This window comes from Chelonia mydas, chromosome 4 (assembly GCF_015237465.2).
Source record: "Chelonia mydas isolate rCheMyd1 chromosome 4, rCheMyd1.pri.v2, whole genome shotgun sequence".
Lineage (NCBI taxonomy): Eukaryota > Metazoa > Chordata > Testudines > Cheloniidae > Chelonia > Chelonia mydas.
This window is the reverse complement of record NC_057852.1, coordinates 85,217,828-85,241,572: the sequence shown is the minus strand read 5'-3', so window position 1 is coordinate 85,241,572 and position 23,745 is coordinate 85,217,828. Positions and strand designations below refer to the sequence as shown.

The following is a 23,745-nucleotide window of genomic DNA, read 5'->3' as shown; positions in this document are numbered from 1 at the left end:
AGACTTTCTGTAATCTGCTTGCAATGATATCTAGGGTGAGAAATTACTATTTGTAACCAATTTCTTTAGTGAAACAAGCTTAATTTGCGTGTTTGGTTTTATTTGCTTAGTAATCTGTTTTGTCCTGTCTATCTCTTATGTTCACTTAAAATCCACCTTTTGTAGTTAATACATTTATTTCTTGTTTATCATGTAACCCAGTTTGTACAATTCATAATGGGGGGGAGAGGAGGAGAAGAGGCTGTACATGCCTTCCTCCACATTGAGGGAGGAGGCAGATTTCATCATATACCTTTGGGTCTGTACTTCAAGAGAGGTGGACACCTGAGTGCTGGGGCAAGTCTCTTAAGCTGAGTTTTCCCAGAACTGATCTCAGTGTCTGTTTGGCTTTGCAGTTGGGTGTGGCCTGCCTGTGTGTGTGCTGGAGAAGGCTTAATGGCCTAGCACAGCAAGACAGGTAAAAAGGGTGCCCAGGCTGGCATAACAGGTGGGCTCAGTGGTATCTCAGCACATCATGTGGCACCTTAAGGGGTCCAACCCGTCGCACCAGCCTCCCTCTTGCTCCTCTGACCTCTGAAGCCATACACTGACTACCTCGACTGCACCAACGAAAGATGCAGCTACCAGCTCAGCAGGTGCAGAATGAGAGTTGAATGAGTTTTTGGTAGATTGAAGGGATGCTAACATTGTTTACCTCAATGAAAAAACATTCCAAAGGTTACAGCTGTCTGTTGTGTCCTGCATAATATCTCTGAAACAAAGAGGGAGGAGTTCCCGCAGAGGTGGAGCTGCTGTCTGCTAAGTGTGAATAGCCAGACACAAGGGCTATTACAGGAGCTCAATGTGGAGTTATACAGCCCAGAGGGGCTTTGAAAAAGCACTTTAACAGAGAGCCACAGTAATGAATAGTGGTGTACTGTGCTCCCCTTGGTCCTGCTGTTTTGGGACTTGTTTGGAATTTTGGGGTACTTGATATAGATGTATGAATATAACACTGTCAATGCACCTATTAATTTTGCAATGCTTGCTGTACATTTATGATTATTACCGTTTATTATTGATCCTGTGAGTTGTCACGCTGAACAGTAACAAATAAGTGGGTGCCTTCAGAACTGCTAGGCACTCTGCAGCATATGTTGTGAACTAATAGAGATGAATTATTTCCAAATAGTCGAATTGTAATCAGTAACAAAACCAGTGCAAAGAAAAATCTGTGTAATTTAAAAGCAAATATATTAAAAACTTAATAAATTAATGGAGCAGAATTTATGAAGGGGAAAGAACATTCATGTCCATTTTACCTACGCATTCAGCAACTGTGGCTTTCACAGGTCAGTGTCTGTGAGGCTGTGGTTGTCTTAATGTCCCCCGGAGTGGAGTAATAGGGGTAGGGATGAGGCCCCTGATGCCACATAAAATGTTGAAAGGCAGGTGTAGGGAGGTGCTGTAATGGAGATGTCCATGGACTGCAAAGACAGGAGAGCCTGTGATTGTTAAATCTGTAGGTCCATAAGAGTCTGTGTTTGCTGCTGGAGAAGCCCATTATGTCCTGGTGCATCTCCCTCTTCTTTTTCTGCTTGGACTCCAGAGCCTTTCTCCAGTCTGCTCTTTCCTTCTCCAGGCCATCTGCAGTGTTCACCCTCTATGCCTTTTGCTCAAGGTCGGATGCAGCACTGGCTTGCAGGATCTCATTGAACATTTGATCCCAAGTCCTCTTCTTTCTCCTCCTTGTCTGGCTCAGGTGTTGTGTGGGTGTGGAGGGGGAACTCCTCAAGGGTGCCATGGCAGCAGCTGCAGATAAATCACACAGAAGTACCATTGTCAATATAGTCACAACAGAGAGCAAGAGTTAAGATTCAGAACTCCCTTCCCTTGCTCCTCTAAAGTTTTAAACAAGACATGTCTGTTGACACTTCTACTTGGGAGTGCTTGCGTATGGCACCACTCACAGTACCAGCCCTGGTGAGTATGGCTTGCCGGGGAGAGGGAAACGAGGAGGGAATTGCTCAGTTGCATGGAATTATAAGTATAGGGCAGTGGCACTGTAAATTGGCACCACTGTCCACAGATGGTAGTGATTTTAGCTGATCTCTCACTCGTGTGTGCAACAAAAGCATGGAAAGTACAGCTGCTGTCCCAGAGCGCCCACCCGGGCCTGTATGCTTCTAGACTGTGTATTGCAGTGTCGCCTACTGAAGTTATTGCTGACTGGTGTAGGGAAAGTGTCCTACTGCAGAGGAAGAGGCTGCCATATGTAGAAACCTTCAGCAGAAGATTGCAGAGTACCTCCATGAGAGCTCCATCGAGATCTTTCAGGAGGATTCAAGGGATGACCCTGGATACATAAACAAACTGCTCCACCTGGGCCCCCTGGCCTAACTATGGGGAATGAAAAATAAGATAATGCTGCCTCTCTTTGTTGTATTGCTACCTCTGCTAGTACGAGTATATTACTGAAGAGTGGATAGCTGTGTCCTTTGAAGTTGGGAGCGCCATCACTACATCATTGTAATGGGAAATACAGTTACTGACTTAACCTGAGGTTCCTGCCCCTGCATCAGGCTTACTTGTGCTCAACTGCTGGGACTGACTGGACTGCAGTGGAGTTTCGAAAAGGTCCTGGCTTGCAGCATAGCTGGACCCCTGGTCACATGTTCCCCATCAGAGGTATCCAGGGTGGTCTGCGGGGTCGGACGGTCTTGGCTAAATATGGCATGTGGCTCTTTGTAAAAGCACCAGGTCTGCGACTCAGCACTGGAATGACTGTTCACCTCCTTGGCCTTCTGATATGCTTGCTGCAGTTTCTTCTCCTCCATCCCCCATGCTATTTGGTCGTAGATGACCATGTTTCTATGGCTAGTTCATAGCTGTGCCTGCTCAGCCTCTTCTTCCCACAGGCCCAGGAGATCCAATATCTCCAAGCCAGAGTGCATCTGGAGTATGTAGCTGGCATGATCAGCTGGGCAGTTACACACAACAAGGGAGAGCTGCATGTTGTGTTTGCCAATCTGGACAATCAGGAATTGGCATTTCAAAAATTAGTAGGGCCTTAAAGGGGAGAGGGGCCTTCTGGTCTCCATGACCTCTCGGCAGACTGGTCACTGTTGAGCATTTTGGGACAGCTGCTGGAGGGCTGTTAGACTCAACATAAGTAATAATGTCTACACTCACGCTGTGTCAACCTCAGTACATTGACCATGGCTGAACTCTGCTCAGGAGGTGATGTTACTGCGTCACTGTAACAGAGCACTTAACGTCGGTAGGAGAGAAATTTAAGTGTAGTCTCATGCACAACTAGGTCAAAGCAAGGTGGCTTTTGTAGACCAGCTCTAATTCTTAACTGACTTAAAATAAACTGAAATAAGCCTTATTTAAACCAAAATAAGAATGCCCACACAGTCTTTTGCACTGGTTTAGCTAAATAGGTTTAAAATCACAACAAGTTTAAACTGGTGAAACTTTTTTGTCTAGATAAGCCCTTTGAAATGAAAGAGTAGTTTCCTCTAGAGTCTAGACAGTAGCAGTTAGTAAATAGCTTCTGGAAACTTTGATCTTAAACAGATCATCTAAAAGGAAGTGTGATAAATAACCACAAGTGGAGTCTTACAACAATATATAATGCCTAAGTAGTTACCGAACACAGCTGGTTGGGAATGATTTCCCACTGGAAAATGGCTTTGTTTGCAAAACCAAAATTTTCCATGGGAAAACTCCAATTTTGTTAAGTAATTTTATTTTTCTGTTAGGAAAACTTAAATGAGGGCAGCCTGCCTGGAAGGCTTTTGCCAATGTCATTGTCTACCTGCAGCCAGAAAGTGAAATTGAAAAAAACCTTCCAGTAGGGCTGCTGAGGCTGAGTGCCCTGACACTGCCTCCCTACTAGCTGGATGGAAGGCTTTTGTCAATTTTACAGGTAGAAAGTGAAATTCACAAGAGCTTTCCAGCTTCTCCCAAAATGGAATTTTCTGGAAGTCCCTTGTGAAAAACTTCAGGTTTGACTTTTTGTCCTGGTTCAAGATGAAAATTTTTTTGAAAACCATTTTCCGTCCAAATCTTCTACAGAACTGTGTAGCTGTGATACTGTGAATCATGAAGTGCTTTCTGCCTACTTCTGTGAAGTGTTTATGGTAGCTTTGAGCATTCCTCTGGGAAAGATCTGAGTGGTGATAGCAGTTGCTCCTCTTCACTAAGGACGCTTACCTTTTTGGAGTCCTACGTAGCTCAATCTTCCAGTCCCTCTCGCTTAACTTGTAAAGGAGGTTGAGAACCTATTGCTGTGCCACCAATGTGCTGATGAGACCTAGCTGTCCTCTTACCTAGGACTGGCATTGTGGTCTCCCTGCCGTTCTGATGTTTGGTTAAAATAGGGATGTGGAGGAAAAACGGCAGGCTAAGGTTCAGAATAGACAAGATAGAGATGGTGATGGTTGGAAGAGAACATCATTCTGAGAAATGGATGGATTGGCTGTGGATATTTGATAAGTTGCATATATTCTTCAGTTGCCACATTATTTTATTGTCCTTTTCAACTCTTCTGTGGGTTTCCAAGTAGTCAGTAATGTTTTCATCTTCACTTGATGAGAATGTACCCTTTCTACTGAGGATGTGATTAGCCATGGTGATCCGTGCTTTTATCACCTTAAGGTGAGACTATATTGCAATAGTTTTCACAGGAGGCTGATCCTGAAGGTGAACAAAAGGTGCAACTGCTGCTGCTCGTAGCATTCCACATGTGAATTATGCCCACCAGTGAGAGCACATCATACTGCTACACTGCACTTAACATTGGCTGCCAGTTAAATTGAGAGTCCAATTCAAGATGCTGGTGCTCCTCTTCAGAATCCTTATTGTATCAACTACCAGAGTAACTGCCTCTCCCTCTGTGGTGTGAAACAATAACTATGATTGACAGGAATACTTTGGCTAGGTATCGTCTGTGTCTTGCATGAACCAAGGGAGGAGCATTGAGTGGAAGGCCATGGAATTTGCTGCTACTCTGTATCAGGTTGAGCAGGACTCTGTTTACGCCTTTTTCTTTGAGTTTGTAAGTCAATCTGGTACTACAGTAGGTGATTCCATTGAAGCAGATAGCCCTTAGAAAGGAAGGGAGCTCCACTCATGGTAGTAACATTCGAGTGTAGACAGGGCACCAATATCTTAACCGCCTTATGTAAACCTGCTCTGAACTGGTCAGTTCTGTGCAGTGATTAAAATGCTCGTGACCATCTGTGCTGAGTTCATTGTTTTCAGTAGTGGTAGTAACAGCAGGGAAATTTGAAGAACAGAAGTCCATTGTAAAGATGGCCTTTGTGCATGAAATTTTCCTTGTAAGCTAACCTGGGTGGTAGTTTCATTTCTGATTGCAGTCTTTAGCAGTGTCATCCTTCTGGTCCTCCAAAATCTTGCAAAAGCCCTCATCAAAAAAAAGGGAAGTCAGTACTTGATATTCCCAATGATAAAACAAACAAGGCAAGCTGGAATGGGGAGGAGGGAATAAAAAATAAATGAACAAGTAGAGCCCATTTTAATATATCATAAGCGAGCAGTAAATGGCATAAATGTGTCTTGCTTTACATTTCACCTTTAGAGGAGTTGCTGGAATGGCTTTATTCTTTTTTGTGATATCTGCTCTGTATTACACTCCAGCTGCACATCAAGAAGCTAGGTTTCAGAGTAGCAGCCGTGTTAGTCTGTATCCGCAAAAAGAACAGGAGTACTTGTGGCACCTTAGAGACTAACAAATTTATTAAAGCTAATAAATTTGTTAGTCTCTAAGGTGCCACAAGTACTCCTATCAAGAAGCTAGTGACTGCTTTTAAAAGAACACCATCCTTTTCAAGTGACGGTAATGAGTTTCTGTTTTGTTGTATAATGCTCCGAATAAAAACAATTTGCTTCTTGTTAGGTCACTTGTTCTCTCGGAAGGTTGTCTTCGTAATTTTATGGATTACTGATTAAGGCCTTGGTGCTGGAATGTTGGCAGTTTTATGTGAAATTCTGCCTAATGGGAGAGGCAGTATGGTCTAGTGAAACGGAGTGTCTGCCAAAAACATCCAAGTTCTAATCTCAGCTCCATAGGTGCTGGAACTAGGAGTGCTGGGGGGGCTGCTGCACCCCCTGGCTTCAAGTGGTTTCCATTACGTACAGAGTTTACAGTTTGGTTCAGCGGCTCTCAGCGCCCCCACTATAAACATTGTTCCAGCACCACTGCTTAGCTCTGGCGTGGCATTGATAATTTATTTAATCATCACAAAAAATCAACACCATAAAGACATTTTAATAAAAGCATGATTCAGTGTAAAAATACAGGATGTCTAAACTTGAAGTTTTGATGTTTGTTTATTATCAAAGGAATGTTGGGAAACTAATGTTTGAAATATTTGATTTAGGACTTTATCTATTTTCAAATGATAGCAAATCATGTTTTTTATTTTATTCCTTTTTTCTTTTCTTTTTTTTTTTTTGCAGTATCCATGGCAAATATTGGAGAAAAAGGTAAGCTATATCTATATATATCTTAAACAATACTGTCATTTAATGAAGCTGAGCAACACAAAAGAAAAATAAGCAGGCCTTCTGATCATTTAAAAATAATCAGACCTGTACCTCAAATTTATTGCAAAATCATGTATATCACATTAAACTGGATCTATGAATCTCACTTACAAACAGCTAATCTATTGTTTTTACGACCATTGATTTATCTGTAAGAAGTAAGGTTTTAAAAAATAAGGAGATTTCAGTGATTTTTAGTTTTCTCAAGTTTGTAGTGTTTAAAAAGTTATTTTTAATTTTGCTTAGACTTCTTCTAAGTACTAGGTCTGTAGAATAGAAGAGTTCTGTTTTCCTTCCTTATCTGTACTGTTCTGTTTTAAGGAGGCCCCTTTGAAAAAAAGTACTTTAAAATATGTGAATTTTAGTGGAAATAAAAGGTGCCTCTGGGGACAGGCAGTAGTAGTGAAAGCTTTTCCACTACTCACTTGACTAGAAAAAAATCTACTTCTGTTGGATGAGGTTAATTAATTCTCTACACCTATTTAATATTTGATGTGTCTGTAGAGACAGCCAGCAGAGAGATCTGGTGTGATGTGGTTTCTATTATGTGAACATCTATTCAGTCAGGACTTTGATAATCAAACTTCCTTCACATTGAGCTCCAAATAGCCATTGCACGGTAAAGAGAGGAAACCTACATTTTCCAAGTACCTCTAATGGGAAATGTTGACATTTTGAAATTGCATTCCATTGTGAAGCAGAACAAACTCAAAATAATGGCAATATTTACAAAACAAAAATCCAAAAAGCTTCAGATTGGAAATTACAACATTTTTATCAAAAACTAAAGTCAGATTGTTGAAACAAATTTTGTCATTTCAAATTAACATGTGTGAAATTAAAAAAGGTTTCTGAACATCCATTCCAAACAATTCTTCTAAGTGGAAAATTGAAAACTTGTGTCAAAATCAACATTTTCCTGCAGAAAATGTTGATTTCAGTGAAACCGCATGTCTGACAGGAAAATTTATTTGAAAAATGTCAACCAGCTGTAATGGCAATGTTGTTTGCTTAGTACTTGCCTAGTCTGGATTAGATCTAGAAATTTCCAGAGGATCCCCCTCCCCCCCCCCATACACACAAAATAAACAGCTGAACATACTTTCTTCAGACTTTTCAGAAAAAGACTCAGAAGCATGAATAATTTCAGCTAGAAGGATTTTTTCAGAATTATAAACCCCTGAAAATAGAGGATTGGAATGAAAGTGCCTTCTCAGTCGTCACTAGAATTGCTCCCTCTAGGCTATATTACTTTCAAGTTTATTGAAGTAGCATCTAGGAAAATGTACGGGGTAGTTCAGGGATGCAAGTCTCTCCCTTCCCCCCACCTCTCCACCCATTTAAAAGAAATGGTTCAGCTTTTTCTTGTGCTTGTGTAACTCCAGTAGTTTTTGTGTTGGCACATATGCGGTTCTCAGTGAAGCAGTGAGTTTTGTCAAGTTAAGAAATTCAAAATAATCAAATTTTGTGCAGTTCATGATTTCCATTAATGATCTATTTGACATGTGTAAACTTAAAACATATCTGTAGTTTCCCACACCTGATCTGAGAATTTTGAAACAATAATGCCAGTGGATTTTCCTGTCTTTGCATGCAGAGACCAGATGGTAGTTCTGCAGTAATTCCCTTGTAGTGCACTAGATGGCACTCAAAATTCCCATTTTTATAATAGGCGGCACTGGTAGTCCTGCCTGCATTTCCCAGTTTTCAGTTGCTTATAACTTGGGCAAGCTTTAACCACTCAGGATGAAATTTCCTGTGCTGACTGTCTGCCTCAGGCTGAATGTTTATGCAGAATTTCAGCAAAAAATAGTTCAGCCATTTCTGAGAATGAGATTAGAGAAAAATACGTCGGTTTGCCCATATTTTTGGTTTTAAAAAAATCTTACTACTATTTCATTGAGAAACTCTAGTGCCTCCGGAGCAAGGCTCAGAATTTGGCAGGTGGATTGCTTTTGTGTCAGGGATGTGCCTAGAAAAACTGCAAATTTGGCTAAGTTATAGACCTTTGAAAAAAAAAATCTCAGGGACTTGGAAGTTGAGAGCAGAGAAGGAGACTTAGGATCGAATGGGCGAGGAGACTGGAACTGAGATGAGAAGCCCTGTGGGAGGGGAGACTCAGATGAGGTGCTGGGGAGGAAAAGATGAGACTGGGGGAGGGAATAAAGGCAGAAGGGGCCAGGCTTACAGGGAACGGGCAGAAGAGTCTGTGAGCACTAGAACAGTGGTTCTCAACCAGGGGTCCGGGGCCGCCAAGCAGGGCCAGCATTAGACTCGCTGGGCCTAGGGCAGAAAGCCGAAACCCCACCGCATGGGACTGGAACCCCTAGGGCTGCAGCTGAAACCTGAGCAATGTAGCTTCGTGGGGGTCCCTGTGGCATGGGACCCCAGGCAATTGCCCTGCTTGCTACCCCTTAATGACAGCCCTGGCTTTTTATATGCAGAAAACCAGTTCTTGGGCACAAGTGGGCCATGGAGGTTTTTATAGCATGTTGGGGGGGCCTCAGAAAAAGGTTGAGAACCCTTGAATCATAGAATATCAGTGTTGGAAGGGACCTCAGGAGGTCATCTAGTCCAACCCCCTGCTCAAAGCAGGGCCAATCCCCAACTAAATCATCCCAGCCAGGGCTTTGTCAAGCCTGACCTTAAAAACTTCTAAGGAGGGAGATTCCACCACCTCCCTAGGTAACGCATTCCAGTTTTTCACCACCCTCCTAGTGAAAAAGTTTTTCCTAATATCCAACCTAAACCTCCCCCACTGCAACTTGAGACCATTACTCCTTGTTCTGTCATCAGCTACCACTGAGAAAAGTCTAGATCCATCCTCTTTGGAACCCCCTTTCAGGTAGTTGAAAGCAGCTATCAAATCTCCCCTCATTCTTCTCTTCTGCAGACTAAACAATCCCAGTTCCCTCAGCCTCTCCTCATAAGTCATGTGTTCCAGTCCCCTAATCATTTTTGTTGCCCTCCGCTGGATGTTTTCCAATTTTTCCACATCCTTCTTGTAGTGTGGGGTCCAAAACTGGACACAGTACTCCAGATGAGGCCTCACCAATGTCGAATAGAGGGGAATGATCACGTCCCTCGATCTGCTGGCAGTGCCCCTACCCGTACATCCCAAAATGCCATTGGCCTTCTTGGCAACAAGGGCACACTATTGACTCATATCCAGCTTCTCGTCCACTGTAACCCCTAGGTCCTTTTCTGCAGAACTGCTGCCGAGCCATTCGGTCCCTAGTCTGTAGCGGTGCATGGGATTCTTCCGTCCTAAGTGCAGGACTCTGCACTTGTCCTTGTTGGCTCCCAGAAGCAGTGGCATGCCCCCTCTCCGGCTCCTACGTTTAGGGGCAGCCCAGGGGCTCCGCGCGCTGCCCCATCCGCAGGCGCCACCCCCGCAGCTCCCATTGGCCAGGAACTGCAGCCAATGGGAGCTGCAGGGGTGGTGCCTGTGGACGGGACAGCATGCAGAGCCACCTGGCTGCGCCTCTGCATAGGAGCCGGAGGAGGGACATGCTGCTGCTTCCGGGAGCTGCTTGAGGTAAGCACTGCTCGGAGCCTACACCCCTGACCCTCTCCTGTACCCCAAACCCCTGCCCCAGCCCTGATCCCCCTCCCACCCTCTGAACCCCTCAGTCCCAGTCCGGAGCATCCTCCTGCACCCCAAACCCCTCATCCCCAGCCCCACCCCAGAGCCTGCATCCCCAGCAAGAGCCCTCACCCTCTCCTGTACCCCAGCCCCAATTTTTTGAGCATTCATGGCCCACCATACAATTTCCATACCCAGATGTGGCCCTCAGGCCAAAAGGTTTGCCCATCCCTGGTCTAAACATTCCAACTGATGACCTATGTCAGTATCAATATGATGCCAAGTGATGGAATTTGTTTTCACTTTGCCTTTTTAATTACATAAGAAATGAGACACAAAACCACTACATTAAAGGAAAGTTAAGGTTGCAAAGTCAAGCACTGAAAAGTTCGGAACTGCAGAACTATGTTTGCCTGTGAAATCTAAATTTGGCCCCCTTGTGTGTATGCCTTATGATAGTATGAGATCATGTAAATAAGACTTTTTTTTCCCATAGAACTTCTGCCTCATTCAGTGCACAGGATGGACCTATCGGGATCAAACAGGGTTGTGTAGTAAAAGAGGCTGTTCTCTGTAGGACCCCTGGTTCATTTGTTGCAGAAGTTGGAAGGTGTGTGGAGAATGAGTCGAGATTACAGGAAGAGAAAGTAGTCTCATGGTTATACAGTTGAATGCTGCCCTGGAAAATGGGATTCTGTCCCAGCCTCTGCAACAGAGATGTTGGGCAAGTCACTTAAACCAAACTTTCCACAGGTGGTCACTAGGTGTGTTTGCCTCATTTTCTGGGTGCCCAACTTGATGCTCTGGGGTCTGATTGGCAGAAGAACTGAGCACTCACAGTTGCAAATGCAGACAATGGGAGCTGTGCTTTGAACATAAAAAGTGCTATATAAGGCTAGGTACTCTGGAAAAAAAATAGGTCCTTGTCATCTGAAATTGGGCAGCCAAAATTAATGGAAACTTTTGACTTAATCCCTCTGTGTCTCAGATCAAGCTCTATAAAATGAGGTAATAGCCCCCCCCCCCACCTCACCTCACAGTGATAGACAATTAATTAGTGTTTTGTGAAGCACGTGGATTCTATAGTGATGAGTGCCATAGAAAAGCCAATGATGAAGGTATTGATTTTGTATTCTGAACAGGGTTTGATTAGTACGCAGTAAATAAATCCTAGGACCACACATTGTAAAATGAGGATAATACAAAACATTGAATAGCTACTCATTGAGTAAACTCTGTTTGTTCTGGGTACTGAGTGAGGCAGGGGTCCTTTGGAGAAAAAACAGCATGTGATCACATAATTAAAGAACGTATCATACTGCATACGTAGAAGGATATGCAGGCAACCTTAATTCTGGCGGCTCCTAACTTCTGAGTGCTTCGCTTTGCAACCTTAATGTTCTTTTAACGTATTTTTGAATATAATTATAATTACAGTTTATTTGATATTTATATTGCACCAGGAAAGTTCTCTGATTTATAGTCATTTTGTACCACGAATGTGTGTGGTGCTGTCATCGTATTGTTGTAAATCATAATGGAAAATAAACAATATGCTGAATTGCATATTGTGTTGTCAATTAATGGGTATGCTGTTTTTCAAAATCATCCCTGCAATATGATTTTCCCCTTTTCCAAGTGTGTTCTATAGTGTAATGAATGTTTCCCATTTTCAGTACAATAATTTCTACTGGGTATGAAGTGCACTGCAATATTTTGTGCTGTGTCAGTGCCATGAAGGACAGCAATTTGAATAGCCCTTGTTAATTACTTTAATTGTGAATTTCTCTGTCAGTGGTCTGCAGTACCATATAGTTCTTTATTATATGCTGCAGTTAAGCCCTGTTTAATTGTCATAACCCATCACTCTCTGTCATGTCACGTCACTGTGGAGGGATTATGTAGCCTTCGTGAACTAGGATTTGTGGTTTTTTTGATCAACAGTGCTTGCCTAATGCTTCTACCATTATCTGCTCTGTTCACATTAGCTAAGGCTTGACTTAATCCTGGCCTTCCCCCTTTTTCTCCTGACACAAAGCAACGAAGATGGTCAGGTCGCTTTTTCTTTGATTATCAGTGATTGCTTGAAAAAGTATGAATGAATTGTGAGTATTCTATTCATGTTGTTTCCATTACGAGTTTGTATAACGGATTATGTGACATTTTCTAAAAAGATAGCACTTGCTTTTGAAAGAGCAAAAGAGTTTTTCATTTTGACAAGAGAATTTACATGTTTGTGTTGAGCAGTGCCAGGCTTTTAAGAATCTTTTGTATGGAGAGGTGGTAGCTTCTTCACAAAGGCTAACACTAGATTTATAATATAAGCCCTCTTTTAGCCTTGCTCCCTCCTGTAAAATCCTCAAAATGGTAATTTCCTCTTCAAATTTTGCATAAATAGTCTGTGGCCAAAGAACCATTTTTGTTCAAATTTGAGGTAATTCAGAAACTATTTTCTTATATGGTACTAAAAAAAAAAAAAAAAAAAAAGAGTATTAATCATATCTTTAAAATTCTTGTTAATGATGCTTTTAGCCATATCTGATACTTTTACGTACTAAAAGAGACTGGCCCCGGCAGATTCTTCATTTCTTATACACTCCCCTCAATTTTCTGCTCTTGGCTTCATTAGCACTAGCTGTTCCATTCCAGGAGAATCTGTTCGTTCTTCTTTACCACCTGAGCCAATTTTGTTATTCCTCATTCCTCTCTGGGAAAAAAAAGTTTGGAGGAAAGGCTGGGAATGTCTTTTGAAAGCATCTGTGGCTGTTGAGAAGACTCCAGGAAATGAGCCCACAGGTATCCCCATGCCACATTGGTGAGGGAAGAAAGTGCAGCTGCCCTTCACTGCCATGACTCTGGACACAAGACTGCCTTCACCAGAACAATGCTGACTCATTGGAATCTGCTCAAAGGCAGCTGGACATGGATGTTGATGTAGTTCTCTGGGGTAAACTCTTCAGCACGCTCATCTGCAGGTTAAATGTGGTGGTGTGTAAAGTTTCCTGCACAGTAGCAGGCTTTTCAGCAGCACTGCCACCCCCTGTATGGGGAAGGCTGGTGGTACAGAATCTTTACACCCTCTTGTCCTGCGTATAAGTAAGAGTTCTCTTTCACCTATAGATGCAAGGAGAAGGTGGCAGAACTCTGTCTTCACTCACTTAGGGAGGTATGTGATAGAATCTTCCGTCATGGGCATGATACACCTTTGATTCCAGCAAATGGAGGGAGAAGAAATTTGTGGGGCTAAAGAAAATGATGTAATACTGTGGAATCCATGGCATCTGTCCATGAAATGCCATTACCAAATTACTTTGTCAGTCTTCACAGGACTAGGGTATTGTCTGCTACCGTGTCCATATCCGTCAGTAGTGGAGAGGTGGCAGTTGTCAGCATCACCTTATCGGAGCCCAACATAGGAAGCTCAGTTTCAACTCCTGTAGTCCCCAGAGAACTCCTAAGCAATCCAGTCTTTCTCCCTTACTTGCAGTTTAGTGTGTCTGCAGAGTTGCTAAACTCTTTAGGCTTTCCCTGGCCACCCTAGCTCCCCAGTCAGACTTCATAGATTTCCAGGGACCTTTCTGATCCCAGACCTAATTCCCAGAAATTGGAAAGCCGGGAAAGCCTGAAGAGTTTAGCAATTCTGCAGACACACTAAACTGCAAGTAAGGGAGAAACACTGGATACCTCAAGGCATTGAATCGGGTATGTCAATGGAATAAAACTTTCGCTAGATAGTGGTTCCTTCCTCCTACTTAAAAATGGAGATGAAATTGAGATATCTTTCCCAGTATTGTATTAGAGGTAAAATGTACAGGGAATAACACTCACAAATTAGCAAAAGGATATGGTGCAGAGAAAGTCATATAATCAATATTTGCTTTCTCTCACTCATGTTTTGTACCATCATCATACTGCTTATTTTCAAAATAGCAGATATTGCTCTTGAGGTAATATGTATTATAGAGTAAATACAAATTGTTCTGACAAATGATTAAATCTATCAAATAAAGTGACCAGTGTTGATGTAATAAAGTGATATTTGCTTGCTATTGACCTGTGATATTCTGACTGATCTGAAGAACAGACTTACTGTTTGCCTAAGCCATTCAGAGACCAATTTGTCCTGTTTAGCAAAGTACCTTACAGTATGGTTTGATTCAGGTTTTTGTTTTTACAAATAAGTTAATTTATGACTGGCATGTGAGCCAAGAATAAATTTTTAAAGCATTTCTGCTTGTCTTTAACTTTAAATTAACAAAAATTCAGTGCCAGCTACGTTACTCCTCTGTTACTTTTGATATTTTGAACTCATGGAAGTGGGGAAATTCAGAGCTGAACTTGCTGCTAGAACTTTTACTCTGCCCTCTTGCACGTGTACATTATGGAAAAGTCATTAGCACTGAGTAATCTGGTGTACTATTTGGCAAGTGTTGCCAACTCCCTCAACTTTTTCACAAGTGGCATGATTTTGACGGGGGCGGGTGCCAGTCTTACAATGATGAGAGGCGCTCCGGACCACTAGTGAATTGAGCCCTCTGATTGGCTGTTTGCCCCACTTGACTACCTCCTGGGGCAGAACAACCAATCAGAGCTGATACAGGGTTCTGTGTCCCCCTCTCCCTTGCAACCCGAAGCTGTTTTCACAGGAGGGGAGGAGGGAGCTAAAGGGCCCAGTAGCATCTGGCCTGGGAGGAGCCAGAGGGGGTGAAGAGCTGCTGGATCTGCCCCCCACCCAAGCCTGCTGTAAGAGAGGGGATTCTGCTGCAGCCTCCCCACCCCCGCCCCCACCCCTCCTTGGTGGGAGCAGAAATGAGGCTTGTGGAGGGGCAGAACTGATGACTGGGGTTGGAAGGGGAAGAAATAATTGCCAGGCAGGGGACACGTGGATGTGGGGGTGAGAGATCCTTCAACAGAAGCCACAATCACCTTGCCCAATAAATTTGGGAGCGTAGGTGACAGTTATTGTCACTCTCACAAAGGGGGAGGGGGGCTTACATGTGTGCAGACATTTTGTGTGGTGTAGAACCCACTTGCACTGCAGGGGCAGAGTATTCTGTGCAGATCCTCTCTCCAATTCACCATATAGGGGGTGTGTAAGTGCCGCGTGTAGCAGCTGTACAGCATGCTGCAGCCTGGAGGAATGAGATGGATTCTTCTTCCCTGCACATCTTCTTGATGTCTGGTCAGGCTACTTGGAGTGGGCACTGGAGTTTGGCCTTGTCCTTCATTGTAGTGAATTATGCTATATGTTAATATGAGAGAGATCAAGAATATTGAGCAATTATTGGACATACAGTGAGTGGTGTTCATAAAATTTCACTATCCGCTTAAGACAGATTTGCTGACATAGTTCTCATTGTAAGAATAGAGAATGTGACAAAATACCACAGCCCGGTAAATCTTGATTGTACTATTAAGAGCTACAAGAATACATCACAATGGATCTAAAGAATAAACTGTTTTGACCATTTAAAAACCTGTATTTGGACTGTGTAACAGCAAAACTACCATGAACAAAAAACTAGTACACATTAAGGCTAATGTTCAAATCCAAATGTATCCATGTACAGTATTTGAAAGATTCTCATCGCCTATGCAGGATAAAGTTTAGGTTGTCATATTCCCTTTCTTGCACAGCTAACGATTTCACATATAGCTCATAATACTGAAAGGGAGGGAAGGGTCAGTTAAGTTTACCCAGTGCATCCAGGAAAATACTGGGAGTACTTTGTGTTTTTTCCTTTTGCTAATTAGGGTTTTACTACCTTAATTCAGTTTAATGTTTAATATTATTTTTTACAACAGTAAATTTGTGTTTCGTCTAAGGTTTCAGTGCAACATCTTGTCTACCAATATCATTACACTGTATTAAATGGATACATTTGCGTTCATTAGGGTACCTGTACACCTGTATGCTTAAGGCTGTAAAAAAAGTAGTGATTTTTTTTTTTCAAAAGTTGCAGTCATAGTTTAAGTTGTGGTTCAAGACATGCAGCCTACCTTCCAAAGTAGGGCAGCAGGACAGAAGAAATGCCATGTGTCCCACTTGGTGGTCAAAAAAGCATGATGGAGGGGTGGCTGGGCCAAATCTGAATGATTGGCATTGCAACCCTGTGTGCCAAGTTGCGGTGCCACTCCCTGGGATTTAGCCTACCTGCTGGCCAAATTTGAGTAGCATTGCAACATGGTGCATGGGTCACAATGCCACTAACATTTGCAGCAACTCTAAAAAGTTGCTGTGTGTGTTAAAAGTTGCAGTTTCTGCAACAAAACTGTGGCACATGATTTTCTTACAGCCTTAGTGATGCTGATAGTTTGCATATATAATTAATATGCTGTTGCTGTTCTCTTCTGTATAATATATTAATTATAACCCTCTTTAATTTTAGTTGTGTGCCTGATTGCCTATCACCTATTTTTCATGCTGTTTGTCTGGTCTTACTGGAAAACAATCTTTACATTACCAATGAATCCTTCAAAAGAAGTAAGTTGAGATTTGGGACAAATTACATTTATGTTCGTTTCTGATATATGCAGTTTTCGGGTGATTTTAAGTGGTCAAATGACATTTGGGGGGCTGGATAACTTACACTTTATACCTTGTATACCTGGAGGTCACCAGTTCTAATGTGGCCCTGGCTGGTAGTGATAAGTGATTGTTACCATCATGTTGGTGGTTTGATACATTATGGGAAAGAAATTAAATGTAGCAAACATTTGTGTGCTAACAGAGGACAATAAAATACAAATGTTTTAGTTAGGGAGGTGTTCATTCTTTGGGGGGTAGTGCACATAAATATATAATTTTTTGCAAATGTATTTGAGATGGAGTGTTTTAAGTTAGTTCAGATGTCTTATTGTCTTAGTGTCAGTTATAGTCTGAAAAATCACTTTTGCCTACCATTCAAAAAGTACTGTTTTCTGAGCATAAACAATCAAGTCCTCATGCTGTCATTGCACGAAGGGGTAAGAGGGATTTCTAAAGCAGACACCCCTACTGGCTCAGCCAGAGAGAGGCTCACTTGTGGGTCATCTTGTAGAACAGCTGCCTACAGACTCTGAGAATCCCAATTAGTCTTTGCTCAGGTAAGGTCTAAGACGTTCATACTGTAAGTCCAGCTACAGTTGACTCAGCTAATCAGTTAAATGTAAATTCTAATATCTAGTTATAGTACTACAGAGGGATTGGATAAGAAGGATCCGCTTGTCTGGAGGAATATGAGGAAGAAGGAGCAGAAAGCTGAATTCATTCCTAATACAGCTCCAAGAGTAGTACATGTTGCCTCTTGAATCAGTTTTACTCTCTAGGTACCATTCTCTGAAGCATATGGAACTTTCACACCTGAAATTAGAAAAACTAGAAGACAAAATTATGCTTCTCTTATGCACTACAGTCAGTGGGGCTACTTGTGTGAGTAAAACAGGCAGGATTTGGCCCTAATTTTGAAGAAAAGTTATCTGTTGCTTTTCAAACTAATCATTACATAAGAAAGAAATACATTTTCCTGTGTAATTTATCCGGTTACCATACTATGGACTCACTACCATGCCTCCATGGTTGCATTAAGAGTTTTTATTATGCTCAAATAAATTGGTTAGTCTCTAAGGTGCCACAAGTACTCCTTTTCTTTTTGCGAATACAGACTAACAGGGCTGTTACTCTGAAACCTATTTTGTTCCCCTCTTCCTCATCTGTTTGATCTCAGAAAGCAAACCGGTTAAAATTTTCTGTATAACGTAAAAGAGAAGGATAATTTTTCATCCAGAAAATTTCGTGACTGTGCACGTAGTTTCCATATACAAGTTAATCAAAACTTAACAGCTTGAAAAAATCATGCAGAGATTCAGAAAATGTTCTTAATCTCCACTGCTTCCGCCACAGGGTTCACTTTTAAACTCCCGAATTGGCACATGTACTTTGGCCTGCATTGAGCAAAGGATTATTTGTAAAGGCATGGAGCTTTTTCATAGAATCATAGAGTATCAGGTTTGGAAGGGACCTCAGGAGGTCATCCTTGCTCAAAGCAGGACCAATCCCCAACTAAATCATCCCAGCCAGGGCTTGGTCAAGCCTGACTTTAAAAACCTCTAGGGAAGGAGATTCCACCACCTCCCTAGGTAACACATTCCAGTGCTTTACCACCCTCTTAGTGAAAAAGTTTTTCCTAATATCCAACCTAAACCTCCCCCACTGCAACTTGAGACCATTGCTCCTTGTTCTGTCATCTGCCACCACTGAGAACAGCCTAGCAGCATCCTCTTTGGAACCCCCTTTCAGGTAGTTTTTAAAAAGGTGAATAACAATGTAGCTGTCATTTTTTGAATGGAATCCCCTTCATGATATTTGGTGTATGAAAGTAAATTATATCTATTAGCCAACCAAACCAGCTGCTACCTTCTGCTTCCCTGCCCCCTTGGACACTTTTTTATTCCCTCATGGGCCTTGCACAACACTCCACCCTCCTCTGTGTTCTCCACACAGACTCACCCTCCTCCATTGGCCCTCACCCCACAAGTCTAAATAAGCTGGCCATGCTTAACTAGCCAAAATTGTCTTCAGGGCTGGAATGTACGTAGAGACCTATGTTACTCCTCCTCCGTCCTGAGCTCCAGATGTCCACTGCTCTAGTGCTGCTCCTACCCCAGACCCACAACTTTTGGTTCCCATATTCCCCTCACCACCACTCAGATAAAATACTCAAGCTAATTAGATAACATAAGTTATACAGGGGGAAGTAGTGAGAGCACCATCCAATACTCGTAGGTATATATGTTAGGGATGTGCTCGTCATGTGACCTCCATAGTTGCAGGTCAATTAAGAGTCCTTTTGTAAATCATATTTTAACCATCCTACTCTCCACAAACCCACTATCAATTTATAGCAAAGAGCTATTACTATGAAAAGTTTTATGATTAAGGAGAAAAAGAAAATGTTCACATGTGTAGGAGGAAAAACTTCAAGTGGCAAGCACTCATCATGAGCCTTTTTCAAAAAGTAGAAACAATTTGCTTTTCACTGGTGTATGCACAAGACTTGGATAGTAAGTTTGATGCTGAATTGCTTATGTAACCTTAACTTGTGATTTTCATGGTTAATGTTTGGGCTTTTTCAAATGCCCCCCCTCCCCTTTTTTTTACGTGGGAACCATGAACACATTTACAAATAATTTTTCATGAAAGATCATTGTTTCTCTAAATAAACAGTTCAATTCTGCATTCTGCCACAATACAGTCATCAGTGACTTCTACTGAGTTTAACTTAGCAACATTTGCTGTATCTTTTTGGGGGGAATATTAAAAAAAATTTTAAGTTAATCTGTTTTTCATTTGGTATTTACATGCCACAATTTTTATAATTTATACTCTTTTGGAGTGTCGGTTTGTGCGTGAAGACTATATAGGGATAATTAGATGAGGGATCTACTCAAATTCTTATAGTCCAATTTCAATAGAAGATGTTGAAAAAAGGCTGCTACTGAGTGCTAGTCATATGCTAAATCATTAAATATACCTGGGTTGGAAAGCAACTATTTCATACTATCAGCGGGATAGCCGTGTTAGTCTGGATCTGTAAAAGAGGCAAAGAGTCCTGTGGCACCTTATAGACTAACAGACCTATTGGAGCATAAGCTTTATGCTCCAATACATCTGTTAGTCTATAAGGTGCCATAGGACTCTTTGCCGCTATTTCATACTGTTAGAGTTTAAAATGGACTATCGGATTAAATGTAGCAAATCTAGGTATTAGAAGGCAATGTCTACTGTTCCAGTAGTGCTTTTGAACTTCATTGCCAGCAGCATTATGCAACAACATCCTTGTTCAGCAGTGTAGAAACAGATGCTAAAGGACAGGTCCACTGGACATCATCCCTTTAATTAATTACAAGTAATTTAGTGCTACAAAATACTCTGGGTTTTAGGTAAGCATAAAATGATGTACAGTAGAACCTCAGAGTTATGAATACCTTGGGAGTGGAGGTTGTTCGTAACTCTGAAATGTTCGTAACGTTGAACAAAACATGGTTGTGCTTTCAAAAGTTTACAACTGAACATTAACTTAATACAGCTTGAAACTTTACTATGCAGAAGAAAAATGCTGCTTTTAACCATCTTAATTTGAATGAAACAAGCCCAGAAGCAGTTTCCTTAGCTTGTCAAATCTTTTTTTTTAAAAAAAACTTTCCCTTTATTTTTTAGTAGTTTACATTTAACACAGTACTGTACTGTATTCCTCCCCTCCCCCCCCCCCTTTTTTTTTTTTGGTCTCTGCTGCTGCCTGATTGCATACTTCCAGTTCCAAATGAGGTGTGTAGTTGACTGATCAGTTCATAACTCTGGTGTTCGTAACGCTGAGGTTCTACTATAACATACTGCTTCTGTTCCTTTATAAGGTTAAAGTCGCCATAACTCCCTAGGATGTTCTTCCTGTGCTGCTTGAGTAGTTTGTTCAGGTGTGTTGAGGGACAAAATTGAGATTGCATAGTGTGCACTAATTTGTTGACTTTGCTAAGTATGAGTCCTTAATACAATTCCCCTTCCTACTTTCCTGCCTGTTATGTATTATATTTTCTTTTCTTTGCCCCCTCTTATGACATTGAAAGACTAAAGTAACTAACTTCTGTTCAATAGCCAGTTGGATTTATTCAGAATCACAGGGGTGGACTTTGGGTTTGTCTATAGGAACATTTCATTCATGTCAAGTTGGGATGTGAATTTAAATCTACTCTGCACTAGCCTGCTGTGGATGAACCGTGTGGACCCTCCTGACATGCATTAACAGTTCATTAATACACTTTGAGGTAGTCTTCTTTGAAACTTGTCAAGAGAATGGTAACCAAATGGTCTAAGGATATATCAGTTAATCTTGCTTAATTTTAAACATTTGGAGTTCCTATTTTACCTTAAGGAGAGCAATCAATATTAGGTTGATACACACTGGAATCAGGAAATGTTTTAAATTGCTTTTGACTAAGAAGAGAAATGAAAAAATACCAAAACTTGAATTTGTCTCTCTTGGGAACAATTGGTTGTTCGCTACAGTATTTTGCACATACAGCTACTCCATCATTATTTAATGAATATCTTTCTCTTTAGTTGGAGTAAAAGTCCACAAAGATGTAATTTTCTAGGCATTACTAATTAAAAATTACATTATTTTTCCAGTTCCATCTGTCATATGCAGACAAAGAACTACTGGAAAGGGAGCCTAGAGGTGAAGCCCAGCAAGAAATTTTTAGGCGAGCAGCCAAGGACCTTCCTATCTACACAAGGACAATGTCTGGAGGTAAATTCTGTTTGTTTCTGTGGTCAGTGAGACAAGTGTCTTGACACATTCATTGTCAGTAGGAAGTGAGATTTTTAGACGATGTTTTAAAAAAATGAATTGTCTTTCAAAGCTTAAAAGAAAAAACTGACCTAAGAATGATGCCCTATTATTATTATTTAGTAGAAATACATTATTTAAGATTCTGCAAATGCAGATTCTATGTAGTAATGAGTAATTATGGTAATAGAGTTAACAAGACACTAAAAACATAAAGAATGTTAATACTGAAATATTAGTCAAAGTTAATCTGATTTTTCTATTAAGCTTTATACATACCCACGATTTGTAACTGAAGACTGATTGAAAACACACTAATACTGTTCAAATCCTAACTAGTGTCAAGGCTGGTTTCAAAAGCAGCACTGGTTTACCTGTAGTTGTTTGATAGCTTGCAGTATTAACAAACACTACAGGAAGGTGAAATATATATTTGAAGGTTACATAATTTGACTTCTATTTTTCATTCCTGAAAAGGTAAATATTAATATCAGATTGTCTATGGCACCTACTATTGTGGCACCTATGCACGTCAGCTACAGTGATGAAGAAATATTAGCAAGAGCAAACGCCAAATCTGAAAACTAAACAGTCAAAGGCCTTACATTATATCATCAGTGTAATTAGTTTCAGATTACGCGTGTCTGCCAAGTAAGCAAACCTTAAAGGCAATATACAAAATAAAATCTATTATTAGGATAAAATCCTAAAATGGCTTCTTAGAATTAATGTGAATTTATTTATTAATTACTAATCATGTTACATAGCCTTTTATTGTATTTTTAGGTTTTGCAATGCTGACTTTTCTTTATTTGAAAAGTAGCTTCAGTGAAAAGCTTTAATAAATAATCCAGAATGCAATTTGTTGGAATATTTCTCATGTGTATTAAAAATTCAAAATGCACTTCACAAGTAGCTCTTAAATAGCCGTTATGTTAGGTGCTGAACATGTGCAACTCCCACTAAATTCAAATTGAATCATTTTATTGGAAGTTACAGGGAATTCAGGATTTGACTATAAATATTTATTTTTGAGTGGGTCTAAAGATGTTAAAATGTGCATAACCTTATGTTAGATCTAATGCAACATGGATATTTTTTCTTCTCAGCAATCAGATACTGTGACAGATGCCAACTTGTAAAACCAGACCGCTGCCATCACTGTTCCGTGTGTGACAAGTAAGAACAATTTTTTAATGTTAAATAACAATTGTTAAATCTTATTAATGCAAAAGAAAATAATTATAAAAATGCTTCTGCTAAATGGTAAAGAACTGAGCAATACATTTTTTGCTACTTTCTTGTTAATTACAAAAAATTATTTGGTGTTTCATTACAAAGACACTCTGAAAGGTATTCTTAAAGGTTTGTTTCTGCTTTTAATTTTCCGTACAAGCATCAAGAATGTTTACTTTTCTTTTTTTGTTTTTTATTGGACAGTTTCTTGGGTGAGTTCAGGGAGGTGTGATTTAAACTGGTGATTTAAAATCTAAATCAGCAAACAGGAAACCTTGATTTAAATAATTAATTTTAATCTTGTATTACATCTGTACTTTTTAGTTATTTTTCTAAAGAGAGGTACTTTTCTCATTGGTAACCATTAAAACATGTTTTGTAACTAAATATAGCCTTTATTATCCATTTGATACTCTTTTTTGCTAACTTGTAGGATACACTATATCTGTATACATTTATTTAAGCAATTATATAGCTTAATATACATTTATTCAGATTTGTATTTTTTGATTGTAAGAAAATAGCAAAAGAGCCATTTCTTGTTTTATTTGATTTTTTTTTTTTTTTTTTTTTACTTGTGATATGTGTCAAGCTGCCTTTGGATGGAAATTGGAATTCAATTAAAAATGCACAAAACATTTTTAAATTGTTTTTTTTAATAAATAAAACTACCCTAAACGTATTGGATACATAAAAAAATCAGCTTAATCAAACTGTTTTGTATTTCAAACTGATTTATTAAACAAAAGAAGTATTGTCTTTACTGAATTGGACAGTGATTCTGTCCACTATGTCCTTTGGGATTTTAGAACTAGTAGATCTCAGCCTCACACATTGTTTTTATTCATGTATTATAAGAGGAAAACAAGCTTTTCTGCTTTTTCAGCTCCCAGTGGGTTGCTCGACTTTGAATGAACTAGTCATTGAACTGAGCTAGTTGAATAAACTGAATTTAAGATGTTATTCTTTTGCTCCTGTCAAAAGCTAGGTTTAGCACTTCAATAAATTCCGGTTCCACGTGCTTAGTCAGTGACTTTCACCAGT

The 23,745-nt window shown here is 40.5% G+C and overlaps 2 protein-coding genes and 1 long non-coding RNA gene across 5 annotated transcripts in view; 1 reads left to right on the top strand and 2 right to left on the bottom strand.

The window, feature by feature from the left end:
* Positions 1 to 23,745, bottom strand: part of CNOT7 (CCR4-NOT transcription complex subunit 7) — a 111,775-nt gene that overhangs the window by 10,295 nt on the left and 77,735 nt on the right. The gene's annotated exons all lie outside the window — the stretch shown is intronic.
* The window catches only part of ZDHHC2 (zinc finger DHHC-type palmitoyltransferase 2), a 68,906-nt gene that overhangs the window by 16,306 nt on the left and 28,855 nt on the right, over positions 1 to 23,745 (top strand). For both annotated transcript variants that reach the window (XM_037897688.2, XM_037897689.2), the window contains exons 2-5: positions 6,469 to 6,495; positions 16,531 to 16,625; positions 21,306 to 21,426; positions 22,575 to 22,644. In XM_037897688.2, the coding sequence (XP_037753616.1) occupies positions 6,469 to 6,495; positions 16,531 to 16,625; positions 21,306 to 21,426; positions 22,575 to 22,644 (313 nt within the window). The remainder of the gene's footprint in view (positions 1 to 6,468; positions 6,496 to 16,530; positions 16,626 to 21,305; positions 21,427 to 22,574; positions 22,645 to 23,745) is intronic.
* LOC122465742 lies at positions 1,215 to 18,206 on the bottom strand. 2 transcript variants are annotated; one of them, XR_006290771.1, is made up of 2 exons: positions 15,137 to 18,206; positions 1,215 to 1,791 (listed from the first exon to the last, which is right to left on the bottom strand). It is a non-coding gene; the product is annotated as an uncharacterized LOC122465742 (long non-coding RNA). The 2 variants fall into 2 exon arrangements; XR_006290772.1 differs by having other exon boundaries at positions 15,172 to 18,206.